This window comes from Corvus brachyrhynchos, unplaced genomic scaffold (assembly GCF_000691975.1).
Source record: "Corvus brachyrhynchos isolate BGI_N302 unplaced genomic scaffold, ASM69197v1 scaffold331, whole genome shotgun sequence".
In the NCBI taxonomy this organism is placed as follows: domain Eukaryota; kingdom Metazoa; phylum Chordata; class Aves; order Passeriformes; family Corvidae; genus Corvus; species Corvus brachyrhynchos.
The window spans coordinates 521,758-539,232 of NW_008237229.1; the positions used below are offsets into that span (position 1 = coordinate 521,758).

General features: G+C 40.2%; 1 protein-coding gene across 1 annotated transcript in view; it reads left to right on the top strand.

The window, feature by feature from the left end:
• The window catches only part of RAB31 (RAB31, member RAS oncogene family), a 45,824-nt gene that overhangs the window by 1,012 nt on the left and 27,337 nt on the right, over positions 1–17,475 (top strand). Inside the window, exons 3-6 of the mRNA XM_017729434.1 lie at positions 2,647–2,652; positions 5,038–5,117; positions 7,211–7,292; positions 17,461–17,475. The exon at positions 17,461–17,475 is cut by the window's right edge and continues 69 nt beyond it. Coding sequence (XP_017584923.1) covers positions 2,647–2,652; positions 5,038–5,117; positions 7,211–7,292; positions 17,461–17,475 — 183 coding nt within the window. The remainder of the gene's footprint in view (positions 1–2,646; positions 2,653–5,037; positions 5,118–7,210; positions 7,293–17,460) is intronic.

Genomic DNA, 17,475 nt, shown 5'->3' on the forward strand with positions numbered 1-17,475 from the left:
CTGTAATACTAACTCACGTTAAACCCTGTCAGATTTAATGAGACCTGTCTGTAGCTCATGTCTCAGTGACTCTTAGTTATTGTGAGAAATGTTTTGAAGGGACAGACATTTTTAATTTTTAAACATTTTTACAAATTCAGACTGTAAATTTGATTGAATCCTGGCTTTGTCCAAGCTGTTGAGAAAGCTTCCTTCCGAAGGAGCTGTGTGTGGGATCCCTATTTATATAGAGGTCAGTTCTCCATTGCTTCTTAATGCAGATTTTTGTGGTGTATCTCAACCTTCCTTTAAAGCTGAAATGGGAAGTTAGTCATGAGATCTGTGGTGGTTACAAGCCAGATGTTTTTTTTTTCTTTTTTTTCCTTACTTTGCAACTGGAAGGGACAGAGGGCAGTTTCTTCAGTATGTTCATTCTTAGGGTGCCATTTCCTCATGTGAAGTGCTGCCTAGTGTTCTTGTTTGGTTTGTATTTTCAAAATCCTAGAGTCGTAAAAGGATTTTTATATGGTTTATCTAGTTTTACACATACTTGGGAAGCCCTGTGTGTTAACATAGCACAAAAAGACTCTGCATAGTCAAGACTAAAAAAGCTCTTGCAGCAGTGTGCATAATTACAGGGCTGCTGTTTAGTCACCAGTCATGATATGTGTGGATTTTTTTGTGAATTCAACATTCATTCCATTTTAGATGTAAAAAAAAAAAAAAAAAAAAGACTTTAAGAGATTAATTTACTCAGCACAGTAGGGCTTGACCCTGAATGTATTAAAAGCTATTATAATATCAAGGCTTAACACTAACAGCCTAATCAGGGATGTGTTTACAGGGTACTATAGATGCCTCCAATTTGGAAAAGTGCTTGGAGGACTAGGCCCTATGTGCAACGATGTAAATGAGACATCCAGATTTAAATTAAAGAACTAAATTTTTCTGCATTAGCTTTTTCTGCTGGGATAAATGTGTTTGGAACAATAGACAGAGGAATATACCAAATGCCTATTTGTAACGGGAAAATGGTTTTCTTTTTTAATATATTGCTCATATTAAACTATTTTTTTCTGCTTTATTTTTTTATCTCCCTGTAAGCTGCTGCAAATCAGCCAGAAGAAATCAGCAGCTCAGTTGTTGTTTGCCTGCAAATGAGTTGCCAGCATCCTGTAATGCTGCTAGCTTGAAATACAGTCTCATCTCCTTTACGGTAATGAGAGCTGAGGAGAGCCAAGTGGGGTGGTTCCCCGGGAGCAGGAGTGTGGGTGGAAACCCTGTTTTCTGTGGCATTCTGGTCTCCGTTCTGGTGCTCTTAAATTCCTCACACCTAAGTCTGCTGGTAAGGGATTTTGAAAGAACAGAGAATGTATTTTCTGGGGTTAAAGGGTAAAAATCTGGAATTAGTCATGCTTGCATTGGTTCCTTCTCTTTATCAGAAACATCTGATACAGTTTCAGATTTTTAAATCCATTTTGCTGACCAGGGGAGATTCTGAAGTTGTAGCTACTTACTCTGGTGAACTAATTAATTGTGCCTCACTTATTGTGAATTACATTTCTGCCTCTTTCCTTCCTCCCCACACCACCCACTTTGCTTATCTCGCTACAATGTGGTTTGTAACTGATATTTTGTAAGTGTGCTAGGAGGCTTATGAAGAGGAAAAGGAGAAAAGCAAAATATGTAGTTGGTTCCTTAAGTGACTTGTGAAAACCTTGATTCACAATAATTATTTTCTATTTATTAATTTCTTGCACCTTCTTTCCTGGGTTGGTATGCTCTTTATCGTGATGAGTCAATGAGTATAGTGCTGAAGCCCTTGGGTTTCCTGTGAATGAGGATTTTTCTGAAGAATTGCAGGATCTGTTCCTTCGAGTGTCAACATAACTCCTGAGGGCATGTTCTCAGTTTCTAAAACTTGTTCAATCCACTTTGCTCGGTGCTGCCGTGACCTTTTGCATAAGCCAAGATGTTATATCTTCATGTATGTTTGATGTTACATGTACACCAACATCAAGTACAACAAAACAGAAAAAGAGATTAGAGGGTGTAATAGCAGAACTCTGAGAACTGGAAAAATAAATTTCTGTATGCCTGAATGTTACCCAGCCATGCGGCTTGAAAAATCTTCTATAATTCTTTAAAAAAAAGAACAAAACAAGGCAGATCATCCCCGTCAGATGTTAGAAAAATGGCTTTATGTAGAGCAAGACCATATAGTAAGGTACAAAGCAGATGGTTGCAGGAAAGGTTTATACAGCCTTAGCAAGGAGGTTTAATTTCAATGCATTGCTGAGAAGCAAACACTTTTTCTACTTCTTTGAAGCAACAACTCTGCTTTCCTTGTCTTCTGTGAGAGACTTGAAAGATAGTTCCCTGTTGTCAGTAAAAGTTAAGGTCTCATTAGCTGTTTTCAAGTTGTTGTATAATGTTTATACACTGTGATTTGCTTTGCTTTCAGGCAGGTGAATGTCTTGATTGATGGGTGTCAGTACAATTTTCAGTAACATGGACTGAACACTGTCTAAGTAGTTTTAAATCCCATGCTGGAATGATAATCACTGCCTTAAGTAGGAAGCCTTTTCTATTTTACTTCCTTCCCCTCTATGCTCTAATTATACTCTGGTAGATGGTGGTTTGCATCCTCCAGGCAACAAAAGGAAGCTGGGAGTGCTTGTTTCAACTGAACCCCCCTGGTGCAATAAATTGCCTGGCTCCTGGAAAGCACCAGCCACTGGCTGCAGCAGTGCTTGTCCTAAAAGCAGGTTTGCTTGTGGTCCAAGCCCATTGGTTTCACTCCAGTTACTCGAGGGGTATATTTAACCCTCTTGGTAGTGCAAGCAACTGCAGGAGCAAAGGGTAAGAAAGCCTTTAGGCTTCTGGAGGGCTGTTGGTGTGCCTGGCATATGCTTAAGTTTAACTGTGCTCATTGTGAGATGCAAAAGGAATAGAAACTTTGAAAGGTCCTTTAATGTTATCATGAAACATTAGTCAGAGCCACAAACTGAAAGATGAAGAGGTTCCAGGAAAATGAGCTAAGCTTTAATCCATGCTTGTGGATGTCACGTCCCTGCCAGAGACCAGGCTCCTCTTGTAATTGCAGCTGCAGTTCTGAGTGACCCGTCAGGGGAGCTGGAGGAAGCAGATGAAACTAAAGCATCATCAGGTCACCGGAACCAATGTCTAGTTTCGAACACAGTGGAAAAAATGCTGTCCCCACAAGAGGGACGTGTAATTCCTCACAACCAGTGGGTGGTAATTCTAGTTTCTCTACACCATTTAAAATCTGGGAAAAGAATTAGATCCTCAATTTCAGGGCAGAGGAGTTTTTTAATTTTATTTTTTTTTACTGTGTTCTGCCATCCTGGTGTAGTAATTATAGAGCAATATCAGCTGGAATTGATAATGAAAGCAAAATTTGGGAATAGTAACAGGATGTGTTACTGCTATTGATCAAAGGCTACAGTGGTGTTTATGAACACTGCTCCTCTCTTTGATCTTTTTTTCCTATTGATTGAACAGAGTAGATAAACAACTGTCTGTGTAGCATGAGCATTTATTATGGCTTTTAAGCTGACTAAGGACAGCTTTGAATTAAATATGAGAGTTTAAATGATAGTTTTCTAATAAGTGCTGTCTGTAGACTTTGGCGTGACAATATAGTTTCATGTATGAGTGGTGAAAGGAAATGTAAATACAGACATTCTTTTTCTTTCTTATTCAAAAAGAAGACAACGTATCGCAAAATTGATTATAGGAGAGGCAGAAGTGCTATTTTTGATGTGTAGTTACGTGGGGGCAAAAGCTGCTTTTTAAAAAATATATAGTTATGTGTGTTGTGCTGTTAACAAACTATTGTATTGGCATTTTTCAGGAGTGTTGTGTAAATTAGTCATCTTAAAATGTGGATACAAATGGAACTACAGTCTGGTAGTTCTGCAATCACTTCAATGAAATTAATAGAAAACTTTCTATTGACTGTTTAATGAGTTAGATTGGACCCTGGGCTGTCATTGTTAATGTCTTGGAAAGGTCAAGATCGATTTCCTGGCATCCTTTTTGTCTCTAAGGAGGCTCTTTGCAATTCTTTGGAAGACTTAGCAATATTGTTATTCCTCTTCTTGATAATACTCTGTATAATTTGAGTTCTACCTACCATCCAAGGCTTTGGGCAAAAACAGACAGACTGAAAAATGCTGCATTTTAGGGAAGTTGTTTGTATCTTAAATGCCTAAAATAGTATTTCTGCATGATTGCAAGTTTTCTCCTACCTCTTCAGGTTATTTTGAATTTTATTCTGGTGCTGTACTGCTCTTATTTTTCCCTACTGATTTGGTGTATTAAAAGAAAAAAACCAACAAACTATTCCTGCAAATGGAATCAGCCTGCCATGTTGCAGTGTAGAAAGTAAGCTGTGTTGTGTTTAAAGTAATGCTCTTTCACTGCAGTCCTCTAACATGGGATGCACAGGGAGAGCCGCACATCTCTGGGGATCCAAATGTTTGTATTCCTACCTTTTCAAAACCACCCAAAGCTTCTGCAAAGTTTCCACCAAGTGGGCTTGTTCACCTTGCTATGAAAAGGTTATTTCCACTAAATCAGTGCTGTCAGAGTGCTAAAATGTTGGTGTTATTAGTCTGTTTTGGAAGCTTGCTTGGGCTGGCCTTGCAACAGGCCTGAATGAGATTGTTTCTCTGACTCTGCGGGTAATGCGCCGTGTGTTGGAAAGCACGGGGTTTGCTTGTACAAGCAAATGGCCATGCTGGATGGACTGCAGTAACTTGCAACAGGAATATAAAATCCACCCAATAAAATAGAAGGCTTGGAGAGAAGGGAGTCCTGGGAAGAGGGCCAGGGATATTCACTCACAATGCTGATGTTTGAAAAGGACATGTCCTCACTTTTCTTCTGAAATGTGTGATGTGCCCCGCTTGCCACAAGACAGGAAGAAAGAGTCAAATATTAATTCTTGAAAATAATCAAGTGAAGTATTGACATCTAGGGTCTCCTAGATATGACTTCATGACTCACTGTCATGCTTTCTTTGATTTTCAGGATACTGGGGTTGGGAAATCGAGCATCGTTTGTCGGTTTGTCCAGGACCACTTTGATCATAATATTAGTCCTACTATTGGGTAAGTACCACATATAATATCACTTCAGTTTTCACTGGTCAGTGAGGTTTCAAATCAGATCCTTGAGTGATTTAAGTCCTAAGGTCCTACAGCCAAAACAGTCCAAAGTGGGAAGCTCTTGACAAGACAAAAACCAAAACCGCACAACCCAAGAAGCTGTGATCTGCACAATGATCAGGTCATCCCGAAGCTGAGTAATGGCAGGAAGACCATGGGAAGCCCTTCAAGTATCCTTGTTGAGTGCCCTGGTAGGCTCTGCTGGAACATGGACAGTGTCTATTTCCACATATGGATGGGCTTCTGTCTAAGTTTAGGATGTGTCACATTGTCCTTTCTTAAAATAGGGACAATGCAATTTAAACTAAGTATGATTAATTTATACTGCTTCTTTAAAAAATACTAAGCTTCCATATATCAGACCATCAGAATCCCAATAGTCCTGTAGTAGATTCTAATTCAGTTTTTTTTTTCTTTTAGTATCCTAGAGACAAATCTTCCAAGTCCAGTGCGACCTGGAAAATTTTTAAAGTTATGGATCTCTTATGGGAAAGGAAGCTACTATGGAATGTACAGAAAGGAGGAATTTGGGGGGAAAGGGCTCATCTGTCGTCTGTGAAGGATTGGTATTGGTTGCTGTGTTGTTCAGAGGGTTGAATGGTACCTTCTGAAGCTCTGCCTTTCAGTGCATGGAGGAGTCTCAGCTGGAAGCTGCACGTAGAAGTTCCAGGACAGTTTTGGATTCCTGAATGTAATGGATAGGGAAAAATGGACAAAGAGAAAGGAAGCATGTCATGAATAAAATTACTGGCTGAAGGATACTTGTTTGCAGTGAAGGAATTGATGGCAACTTGAGTGGGTTTTTCTTTACTTCTAAACTGTTAGCAGCCCTTTTCCCCAAGTAGTTGTTGTTGCTAAGTAAATGCCTTCAGCTCAATTTGGAAAACAATTTTCCTCTGTTATCGTAATTATGAAAACCAAAGGGATTTTTTTTTCCATTAGGAGATTAAAATGTGAAGGCTAGTTTCACACAGGTGATATTGTTTGTCTACACAGATACGGGGTTTTTTTTCTTCCAAGTTATTCAACTATTTAAAATATATAATCCTTGCAATCAACAGTAACCACTGTGGATCTATAAAGTTCCTGTTTTTGATGCTGTGAAGTGTTGCTTATTGGTTTGAGAAGGAGAGTGACAACTGAGAGAACACACCCTGAAAACAACCAAAGAAATGCTGCCTTTTTTTTTTTTCCTCCTTAGTATTTTCATAAGCAATGCAGCATTGTTAAATTCAAGCAATTTGCAGATGGCTGTATATGAGAACTCTGGTATATCATTCTCAGGAAGTGTTTTGTTCAGTCACATGTCATTTGATGTCATTTGGTGCTTTTGTAACAACAGTGCATTGTATCAAATGCATCTTTATGGGCCAGGAAAAATGTTACCACAAAAAAAATTCAGCAGTACCCAGATAGGATGGGAACAATAGAAATCTGCCAGAGTTTGGCAGTCCTACCAGCTTTCAAATGAACTGCTGTAATATAGGAAAAGCCTGTACATTTGTAACCTTTCATAAAAGAAAAAGCTTTGAAAACATAGACATTATGGAAAATAAAAGAAACTACAAAGACTTATTCATCCCAGTTGAAAGGGAAAACAACTTTCTTGCATTTGTTTACCATGTGCACTCCAGCAGGTGGCTTTTCTGTTCCCTGGTGATCCAGTCTCATATGTTAAAGTGAGAAGTGGCACATGATGCTGTCTGTTGCCTTTTTCTCGGGTTCATATCGCCAAGAAGATGGAGCTAACAAGCAGCAGAAGCCACATGTAAATGGCAGGAGCATTTGTGTTCCTAGATCCATGAACAAAGTGCCCTCTGAACTTCATAGGCTTTTCCCTTCTTTCAAAAAATACATCTATAGGTAGCATATGCCCTGTCTGAGAAAAGGGAGACTTCTACTTCTGCAGGCATTTTATCAAGGTTCTGGGGTTTTCCCCATATGCAGTCTAATCCAGCAGAACTCACTAGAGTCTACAGGTTACATATTCATAGTGTCAGTTAAGTTACACATTTCTCTTTCTTTCTCCTTTTCAGAGCATCCTTCATGACTAAAACTGTGCCCTGTGGGAATGAGCTTCATAAATTTCTGATCTGGGACACAGCTGGTCAGGAACGGGTGAGTATCAGTTTGCAGAACGCTTTTATTATCCTGGTCTCTCTGATGTACTTTTTCTAAACCTTTCATCTTCAGAAGACTTTGTAAGTATCAACCTCCTGAATCTTTGCCAGGCTCTGCAATGCAGGTGGTCAGCAGGCACCAACCATGTAGGTTCCCTTTTCATGGATGGGGAGAATGCAGAGACAGGCTGACCATACCACTTACCTAAAAAAAACCCTAAACCATGGTGTGAATTGTCTGCCACCTTCCCCAAGGCAGCTTGAGCATGCCCCAGCAACATCCATTTCTCCCCTGGTTTCATCAGGTTTGTGTGTGGCAGCTCTCATTGGCATTGGAAAGGCTTTGACTTCCAGCCCGTGGGCTGAGGGTGGTCTGAACTTAGGTGGTGACTCCGGGGTTGCCTTGGATTGGGACATTGAATAGGGGCATGGCTTTTGTCTCCTGTTATTATTTTGGAAATTACCACTGGCAACCTGAACTGCTTTGGATTTTTGTCTTGATGTTTTTTGAGTGTCTGAAGTGAATTGCTCAGATCAAGCAGCTTTTCCTTTGACTTTAAAAAAAAAAAAAAAAAAGCCAGAATGGATTTTTGGGTATTAGTTCATCTTGACTGTATGTAAGTCTGGCTGATCACTTTTTTTCTTTTAACAGCCTCAGTGGCAGTAGTATGCAGTAATAGACTGTAGAGCTGTAGGTCTCTCTTAATATATGCCCATGTTTGCCTTGAGAAATTTGAGAGAAATGGAAAAACTTATGTGCACTCCTGAAACATCTTCAAACTTGTGAAATGGCACAGTGTCTCTTCACAGGGAAATGTAGCTGTGCTCACATTAGGCTGGGATAAAAGGAGATGCTTATACAAACTGGGATGTCAGTCCTGATGCATCCTACTGTATTCTTCATACCTTGTATGTGTATTGTGGGCAAAGAAGATTTTTGCTGTTAAGTGCAGGAAATGCTTGTGCTTTTATTTAGAATGCACAGCATGAGGTAAAGTGACCCTGATGAAATCTGTTGGCTCATAACAATTCAGTATGTTATTTATGATGGGAAAATGGACCTTGAAAAACATTATTTGGAGTATAGCCTAATTCCTTCCCTTGAATCTTGTTTGTTCCATTTCTGCATGGTCTGGAGCTGATAACTGACTAATTATTGCAAGAGGTAGCAAAAGTTCAGTTTTCTTTCCCATGGTTTCAGTGTCTTTGCTTATTCTCTCCGTTTTCCCTCTACTGCCCTGCTCTCTTCGCTTTTTCTTTCCGTTTTAGCACTTTATACACAAAACTCAGTTAGTTAAATTTTGATAAAAGTATTCATCTAATTTCCTATATAGTCTAAGGACTCTCAAAGCCCTTTAAAAATAGGTGAATAGTAATATTTTCATTTACTGAATGCCTCATTTGAGGCAGGAAGTCTGGGACTGAGCTCTGACTCTTGGACACAAAATCCATCCTTCCCAACTAGTCCATAATGTTTCCTCTCAAATTTTTTTGAGTCATCTTTTTTCAAACATCTCCTTTCTTTTTTTTTTTTGTTATGTGTGTCAAACCAGTAGTGAGCAGTGAACACCACACTCTGTTAGATTGCTTAGAATCTCTTACAGATAAGACATGTTACGGGTTTTCATTAATTAGTAATCAGGAATTAGTCCAGGGACCATCTTTTTATTCTATGTTTGCAAAGTGTATTCCCAGTCCTTCACTAGGACTAGCAAAATGGAGTGATATAGTAAACAAAGTTAATTGGTGTTGAGTTCTAGCTACAGAGGCAGACAAGTTTCCCAAGGTGAGGTCCATACTGGTCCAGGTCGTTCTCTGTCCTAGAACATTCCCATTTTACAGCTAAACACATGATGCTTCTCAATATCTTACTTTAATCAGGGATTTTTGGTTGCTTTGTTTTGTGTTCCTCCTTCTGATCTGCTCTTCAAGAACAAATGTCTCCCCCCTGTTAAATTCTTTCTCATTATCCTCTGAACAGCAATGATGACCCAACATTTCCAGCCTATCCCAACCTCTGGGCCTATTGCTGTTTTCACAGTGTGCTAATAAATGTCTTCTGAGTGTTGTTTCTACTTTGAGAGTTGTCCTTCCCTTGTTCTTCGCAATTTTTGTTGAGGCTTTGTGTTCCACTGTTGAAGCCTGGCAGTTTTGTCAGTCTGTACTGATGAGAGCAGTGTTTAGGACTTCCTGCTCTTTCAACATTGCCCTTGTTTGTGTTTGCTCTCCTAAATGCAAAGCCAGGCATAGGCTTGTGCTTATTCTGGAGTCGGGGTGCTCTGTGCTTCCCCAGCTGTGCCAGCTCTGTCTATGTGCTGATGTGGAGCCTTCACAGCAGGAGAGCCCTGGCTGAGATTTAACTGAAACCTCACTTATGCCATGAAAATGAAGCTCAAACTTTAACTGTGGTAGAGCAGGCAGACAGAAACAACAAAGTGGCACTTCCATGATCCTCGTTTATGAGTTTGTCCTTTTTAATGAGTTTTTGCTTCCCTGTTTGTGATTTTCTCTGGGAAACTGCTAGCTTGGAGTCAATGCTGCAGAGTGACAATAAGACAGCAGAAAATGGGGATTGAAAGCATTTCTGTCATATCCCTGGTGGGAGTGAATGCTGAGCGTCCTTCTTAAGAGGAGACCCTGGAGAGGGGTGTGTGGCTTGTGGTGAAAAATTCACATTGTACTTGATTACAAAAGGAGAGAGAGCTTCTTAATCCTTTTACCTTGGTTTTTTTTTTTCTTTCCCTTTCTTTTTTGACTAGAAATAAACAAACTGGCAGCACACTTCACAAAATCCTCCTATCTTCTGTGCCTAAGTACTGGTCTCTGTAGACCTGGTTGCTTTGTGTTGGTGTACTATCCAACCAACTCTCTTTATTTTTTTCTTCACAGTCACCTTCCCTCCACACCAGTATTTCTCAAATGTCACTTTTTCCCCTCCTATCTCACGTTTTCCCCATTAGCTTTGAATTGTTGCCACAGACTTAGGGACTTACAAGCTCAACAATGATGTTGTTGTTAGCAAAGATTCCCTCCTCTAACAAGAGTCTCCTTGCAAGTTAGTTAATGATATTTTTATTAGCATATATTTTGGTTCATGGTGCCCTAAGTAGCTTCTAATTACAACGCTTTGTTTGAATACCTTGGGTGGCTGCCAGCTTTCCATTTTGCCAGCTGAGGAATATTGTAGCAAACAGGGGTCTGAGGGCCATGTTTCTAGGGCAGGAAAATTTATCTCTGTCCTTTTAAAATTTACTTTGTTGAACTCTGGGACTTTTAATTTTATTTAATAGAAGAAGCCTCAATTACTTGAGCCCAGTTTAAACCTCGATAAGAATTATCCTGAGCTGTGAGCTTTTTCTTTTTTTGTTTTTAACCTTCTCCATTTCCAGGAAAAGGCTGACTGATGACATGTCCACAGCTCTTTATAGCTCCCTCTTTTCTGAGTGGCAGTATTTGTCCTGGTGATTCAGAGACAGTGTCACAACACCATCTATCAATGACTTAATTATTTCCACAGGCAAGGCGCAGCCTGAATTTTGCTCTGTGGTGTTATAAGGGTGGCTCTGATGGTCTCCCACAGCTCAGTCAGAGTGGGGGTGGTTCACTGTGTGTGGTGTGAGGACCTCCCTGCAGTGAGCTACCTCTTGCGTGCTGCAAATGTTGACAGGTGATTTGGTAGTGTGAGAGCACAAGTGGCATTAGAGCTAGCAAGAATATATTATTTTTACTATTTTCAGAGTGAGCATAAAGCACGGTAAATCATTTAAGGGATGCATTTAAATGTGTTTTTTTCTTAAGCTTCAGCAAACTTGCAGCATGTGTAGCTTGACAATGAGTCATGGTTTTGGTGTAGTGTCTTTTGCATCCTTTGTTTAATGACTGTAAACTTCAGAAGGACTAAGCACAGGTCACTTCTGTGGTGTTGCAAAAGTTTGTTGTTTGCTTATTTAAAATATCTTTAAAAGGTTAACCTAAAATGTTGAGATTTTCCCTTCTTCAGCTGAAGAATTCTTAGACATTGGAAAAAAAATGGTCACTCTTTTATATGTATCTATATATATTTAATCTTCAATTTAACTAGCAGAAAATACCTGTAGATCAGAGACAGACAGATCTTTCCTGATTTATTCTGCTTTTAAATCCTGAGAACTGGACTTCCAGCCTTCAATCATGTAAGGAAAACAACTCAAGGTTTTAAAATGCTAAATGGTATCTGGAAGTGGCTTTCATGCATAACATTTTTCCCATTTGCTCTTTGCCAGCTGAGAATGTCAGGAATTTTGTATCCCTCCCTGTTCCAGAAGCTTGTGTTTCAGGATAATCTGTTTAATGCTTTTGGGTTTTGCCTTTGCTTCTGCCTCTGCACCACCACAGTTTTCTGTTTGTTGGCAGCCACTGCCTTGAAAGTGACAGGAGTGGGGCATGTAGCTGCACAGACTTGAGCAAGTGTACTTCAGGTGGGTTTTGGGACAGGACTGAAGGGGTTTTGTGGGGGTGGCCTGGCAAGGATGGGCTGAGGGCAAGAGAAACAGAACACCCAAAATCACCTGCAGAGGGGTGGGAATGGTCTGCTGAGTGAGGGGACTGATGTATGTTTAAGGTAAGAGTCCAGAAAGTGTGAGTGCATGTAATGGGAAGGGGAAGGAAGCTGCAGGGCTGTGACACTGCCCGCACATGTCAGCAAGTATCAGACCCAGAGGCTGTGTCTGTCCTTGCCATTAATGGCACCCAGATAAAGAAAGAGTAATAGTAAGGATCTCTGACCTTGAGAGGAGCCAAGTGGTTTGGTCTAGGCCACTCAGATGCAGCGTATGTTGTCAGAGAGCAGCTTCCTAGGAAAGGGAATGAAATTTAGTCAAATGATCACAGCTGTCAGGAAGCAAATCTTGTGCTGCTGTGCACCTGCAGGTGCTTGAGAAGGCACTGTGTAGGAAAATCATAGCTGAATTCGAAGTGTGTAACACTTGCTGAGCATTGGTGTGATTCTGCTCAGTCTGTGCACCCTTATCCTTTCCAGCTGTGCTTATAGGCAGAATTATAATCCTTTTGCAGTAAGAGCAGGTGATGTTCTTTACAGTCTAGAATAGTAAAAGCAACCAAATACAGGAGTTAGGTGGTTGTTGTAGCTGTTTGTTTTGGTTTTGCTTTTTTCCCTCTTGGCTGTGGAGTTGGAAGGAGGCAGCCCTGCTGCGGCAGTATGCCAGTCCTGGGATGTAGCACCACAGGATGGTGCAAAGAGCTGCTGACATGAATTAATGTTCCCTGGTGTGCCTGGCAGATTGAATGAATCCCAACTGTCTTCAGCAGCATTTGTCAGCCTGTATATAAACAAGCAGGCGTGGTAGTTTTTATTTCTGTATTTATTTGGCTTCTGTTTTGCTTTCTAAATCAGCATTACATTAGATAGGGTTAAGAGACTTCCACTGCCACAGCTCAGGTGTGATTTACACTGTGCTCCCTTGATTTTGGTTTTCTCTTCCAAGTATGACGTGACGGTTTTCCTTCTTCCCCATTCTTTACTGTTAGTAAAGAGGAAATGTGATAGGTGTTAGCTGTGACCAAATACACCCCTCCATTATGAGATGCACAGGAAGCAGAAAGCAAAATACTACACTGTTTTTAAATAGGTGGTAAATTCCTTAATGGCTGCTTTGTTCCATCTTTCTGTCCTTTGCAAGGGCAAAGCTTCTGTTGACTTCATTGAGATGGCCAGATGAGGGGTTGCAGAATCTCAAAATACTCCTGGAATCAATGAAACTCTGGTTATGCTCAGTTTGCATTTACACCATATAAGACTGAATTTGCTCTCTGTATTATGGGGCTCTACAGCTGTAAAGGGTTGGGAAGCTGCTAGTTGGACCCTTAGAGAAAAAGGTTATCTGCTTTCAGCCAAAATTTCATCATGGACATGTGGCCTCACTTCTTCCTTAGTGTCAGAGATGATGAACCAGAGGTGCAAAGTGGATGTGTTGTTAGAGGAGCACAAGAAAGAAGGTGCTCTGACCCCAATCAGCATTGCACCAGTATTCAGGTGACTGTAGGTATGGAGCACACTGTGTGTCTCCAAGGAGGAGAGTCCTGAAAGTTTGTGTAAAGTAATTGATTTTGGGTTTTGGCACGTCTTTGGTAAAATAAGTTTTTTATTTATATTTAGAGTCGTCCTTTCAGCCTGGCCCTTGGATTGGAAAATGTACCCCTACAACCTGAGTTGTGTTGTAGGTAGTTGTGTTGTACTGTGTGATTCAGCAACCTCAGCCTCACCAGTTGTTACCAACCTCTCCAAAAGCAAAACGGGACTAATGAGTGATGCAGTTGGTCAGTATTTGCAAATAGGAAAACTTTTTTTGGTGGATACTGAATGAGAGGCATGAATGAGCTCTTCTAAATTACCACAGTAGGTGAGCTGCTAATGGCAGTTTACTCATTATACAGAGATGGGAGGTGTTCCCAGTGCTTAGAAGGTGGAAAGCAGTGCAGAGGAAGTTTGATAGTGTAAGTACCAAGGCTCTGTATTTCTTGCTCCCAATAAAAATATATGCTGTAAAGTTGTAGGTGAGTTTTTAATTTTTTTTTTTTTTTTGGGAAACAGAGGAGAAAAGCCACCTCTGAGTGCATTCACCAGTTAAAGGGTGATCATATGAGTATGATACAGCCATGAGAAAAGTGTTAGGGGACATGCAGTTAAAGCTGTTCAATGTCTATAATGCTGCATACAAACCTAGTCACCAGCAGTCAGGAAAGATGAACGGAAGCCAGACCAGGCACAAGAAAAGGTGGTTAGACCCTGATTTCTCCCTTTTACATTATCCTCAGAGTGGAAGAGCCTGGTATAGCAAATTGCAAAATTAAATCTGCAAGCTTGCTACTCTATATTAATATTTCAGCTAAAGGCAAGCAGTGAGCCCTTAATTTTACTAAGTCAAGGTGCAAGCAAATGACAAGTAATTTAGTAATTAGGAATTGAGAATGTTATTAATTTTCAAAGTAATATGATCCCTGTAGCAGTATAATGAAAAAAAAAAACCTAATTATTTTAGGCAGAACATTGATCAGCTTTTGAAATGGGTTAGGAGTGTGATTATTTGTGATGGTGGGAGCTGATGAACGTCTCTTTCTGGTCTGTGTTTTCCTGTTGGCCCAAGGGGATGTGAGCTGCTGCTGGCTGCAGGAAGGAGTGGCATCTGCCAGAGTGCTGCTCTTGGCTGCAGGTTATGGAGCAGCTGGCTCCGTGGAAAGTTGGGGCTGTAACCTGAGTTGTCCCTGTGGCAGAGCTGGGAGTGGCTGCCTGAGCATTTTTAAGTGGCCCTTCTCAAGCAGAGTTGTTCTTATGCCAAATCTCAAACTGCTCCTGTTTCTCCTAATTTTCTTAGGAATTACTGGATACAGAAATACTGAGCTATAAAATCAAGGTTATAGACATTGTCATTTATAATACAGAAGATAGTCCCGTGAGATTTAATTTTGTGAGCTGTTGTTTTGTGTGTCACTTGTTTTGGGCATCTGTCCCACATTTGGTCCTTGGCAGGTGAAAAATGTGCAGATTAGTATTTTGTATTCCTTTAATTAATTTGATGTGACTCTCTTTTTCCAATTAATTAGGCCAGAAGAATGTTCAAGAGGACTTTGCTTTTGGGCACTGATTTAAAAGAAAAATTAAACATATTTATTTGCATGATATTGGAAAATTCATGTTCATAAGGCACATTTGTTAAGAGTCTATCATTAGATCATGAAACTTGTGCAGTTAAAATTTTTCAGTCCCTCTTGATTAATTCAGTGTTTCAAAGACGCTTTTCTTGTTTTCTTGTAGAAAACAGCGATTTCTTGTGACTGGGACATAGTGTGTTGTCATGTTTGTTTATTAGCTTGTATAAAAGAATGACAAAGGGCATTTTTTTTGTTTGTTTTGTTTGTTTTAAATTACTTTTATTTTTGCTTTCTGGGCCTAACACTGCAAATATTCTTCAGTGAAACAGCTATTAAGGGAAGTATTCTTGTCAGCTGGTCAGAAGAAAGGGAGAGAAATTCCCAAGATGATGTACAGGTTCTCAGTGTGCTTTCAGGTCCAGTCTTGAAGGAATTTGGAGTATGTGAGTTTAACTGCATGGTTCCTGTGAAGTGGTTACTGTTATCAGAGAGCTCTTTGTAAATTCATGAATACTGTGTAATCTAGATTAAAATGTAATCTAGATTAAGACCAAATCAGCATGTATCTAGGGTGCGTATGTTTTTTTCCAGGAGTTGACAGACTGGGAGGAGTGACCATGAAGGGTCAGATGTACCCTCCACAGTTAAGGTACCTGACTTCCAGGCTACTTTAATACAACACTTATGCTGAGGAGAAGGTCTTGGAAGTTCTTGAAGTTTGTTGGTGATAACTTCTAGGCACTGGCACTCAGTGAACCAACCAGGCAAGGTGCCCTCCTAGACTTGTTTGCGGTTAGGAAGGACTTGGGGAATGTGATAGTAGGTGGGATGCCTTGGCCACAGTGATCATGAAACAAGTAGTGATCCAATGTTTTCTTTAGGCCTCCTATGCTGTTAACATACTTGAAAAAGCCCTTCTTGTTATCTGAAGTGATGCCCAAAGTTTGTCAGCGTTTAAGAAGCATTTGGACAATGCCCTTAACAAGATGCTTTAACTTTTGGCCTGCCCTGAATTGATCAGGTAATTGGTCTACATGGTTGTTGTAGATCCATTCCAACTGAAATGGTCTGTTCTGTTCTAACATACTGAAAATTTCTGTCATGATTTAGGAGCCTAAAAATTCTGGAAAGCATTTATTGCATTAAGCATGCAAGTAATAAAGCTACACACTAAAACCCCAGAAAGCACACATCTACCCAGCTCCCTCAGGATCTTGGCTGATCCCATTTCTTCAGACCACGCTTCTCGACTGATTCCTCTTTCTTTTCTCATCCTCTTTCCTGCTGTTTTCTCTTATTAATGAGCTCTCCCACCTGCCTCGCTCCCCAAAACACTTCAGCACTTGACCATCTGTCACTGCTGCTGTGCATCCATACTGTTATAAAAGAAAGCGCCGACCTTGAGCTGGTGTGCGTGATCTGTGATAAATAGCTTGCAAATGGGCAAGTGAACCAGCATGGCAAATAAATTGCCTGATACATTGCACGTGAAACAGCAAGAAATGTGGAGGCTGCTAAAAGTCTAAATGCTCAGTCAGTAGGTACAGTTCTAGGAAAAAGATGTGTCCAGTAAATGTGCAGAGGTTTGCAGTGTTGTAACACGTGGATCCGTGCATGTTTGCTGGGCAGTGAAGTTCAGACCCTGCCCTAATAATGTATTTGATTCAGGAGCTGACCTCGGTTATTAGCTGCAGCTTAATATGCCGCTTTTGCAGATAACTTTTCTCCCAAAAAATTACAAAATGGCTATGCGAGCATCGTGACACTGAATGCATTTTCTGAGAAAGATTATTTTTGGTTTGTTTGAGACTAAGCTTAGTTGAATCAGCAGAAAGACTTTTTTTACTTCCTTTCTCTAATTGTAATTGTAAACTGAAATTCTAAATCAGCTGCTTAGTCATTGGTAAATTATGAAAATTATGCTGTTCTTCGGTTGTTATAACAAACATACTTATTTCTTGGGGTGTTTTCCCTGAAGAATGTTTTCCTTGGAACAAAAAGCTGAAGAGTAACTGCAGAAATCTGTGTTTTTTGAAATATCTGCCATAGTATAGGCTAGGTAAACAAGACAGGTGTTCAGATTTTTCTGACTAGTTAATTTTATCCAAGTCATTTGCAATGCTTTATAAAATTCAAACACAAGCTGAATCCAGTCTTAGATCTACAAAGCAAGACTGTAGTTTGCCACAGGAAGGGGCCCCTATGCTCCCAAGTGTAGGTGATCTTTCTGTCAAAACCTGTCCTCAAGAGTTCATGCCCTGTAGTGGAAATGATGCACTGAACCAGTAAGTGCTGGTTGTGTAAATTCAGTGGGATGAAGAACAGCAGAAGATAAAGGAGCTCTGCTTTCTTTGTGTTTAAGGAAAATTAGAGAATGGGTGACCACTGATAAGGTCTGTTCTCCATGGAATGAAAGAAGGTGGGTGGTCCTGCCATGGCAAGTCTTTGTAACCTGGCAAAGCCTGTGATAATTCTGATTTATTAATGATACTTTCTCTTGGGGGTTTATGTTTTAACAGTTTCATTTCTTGGCT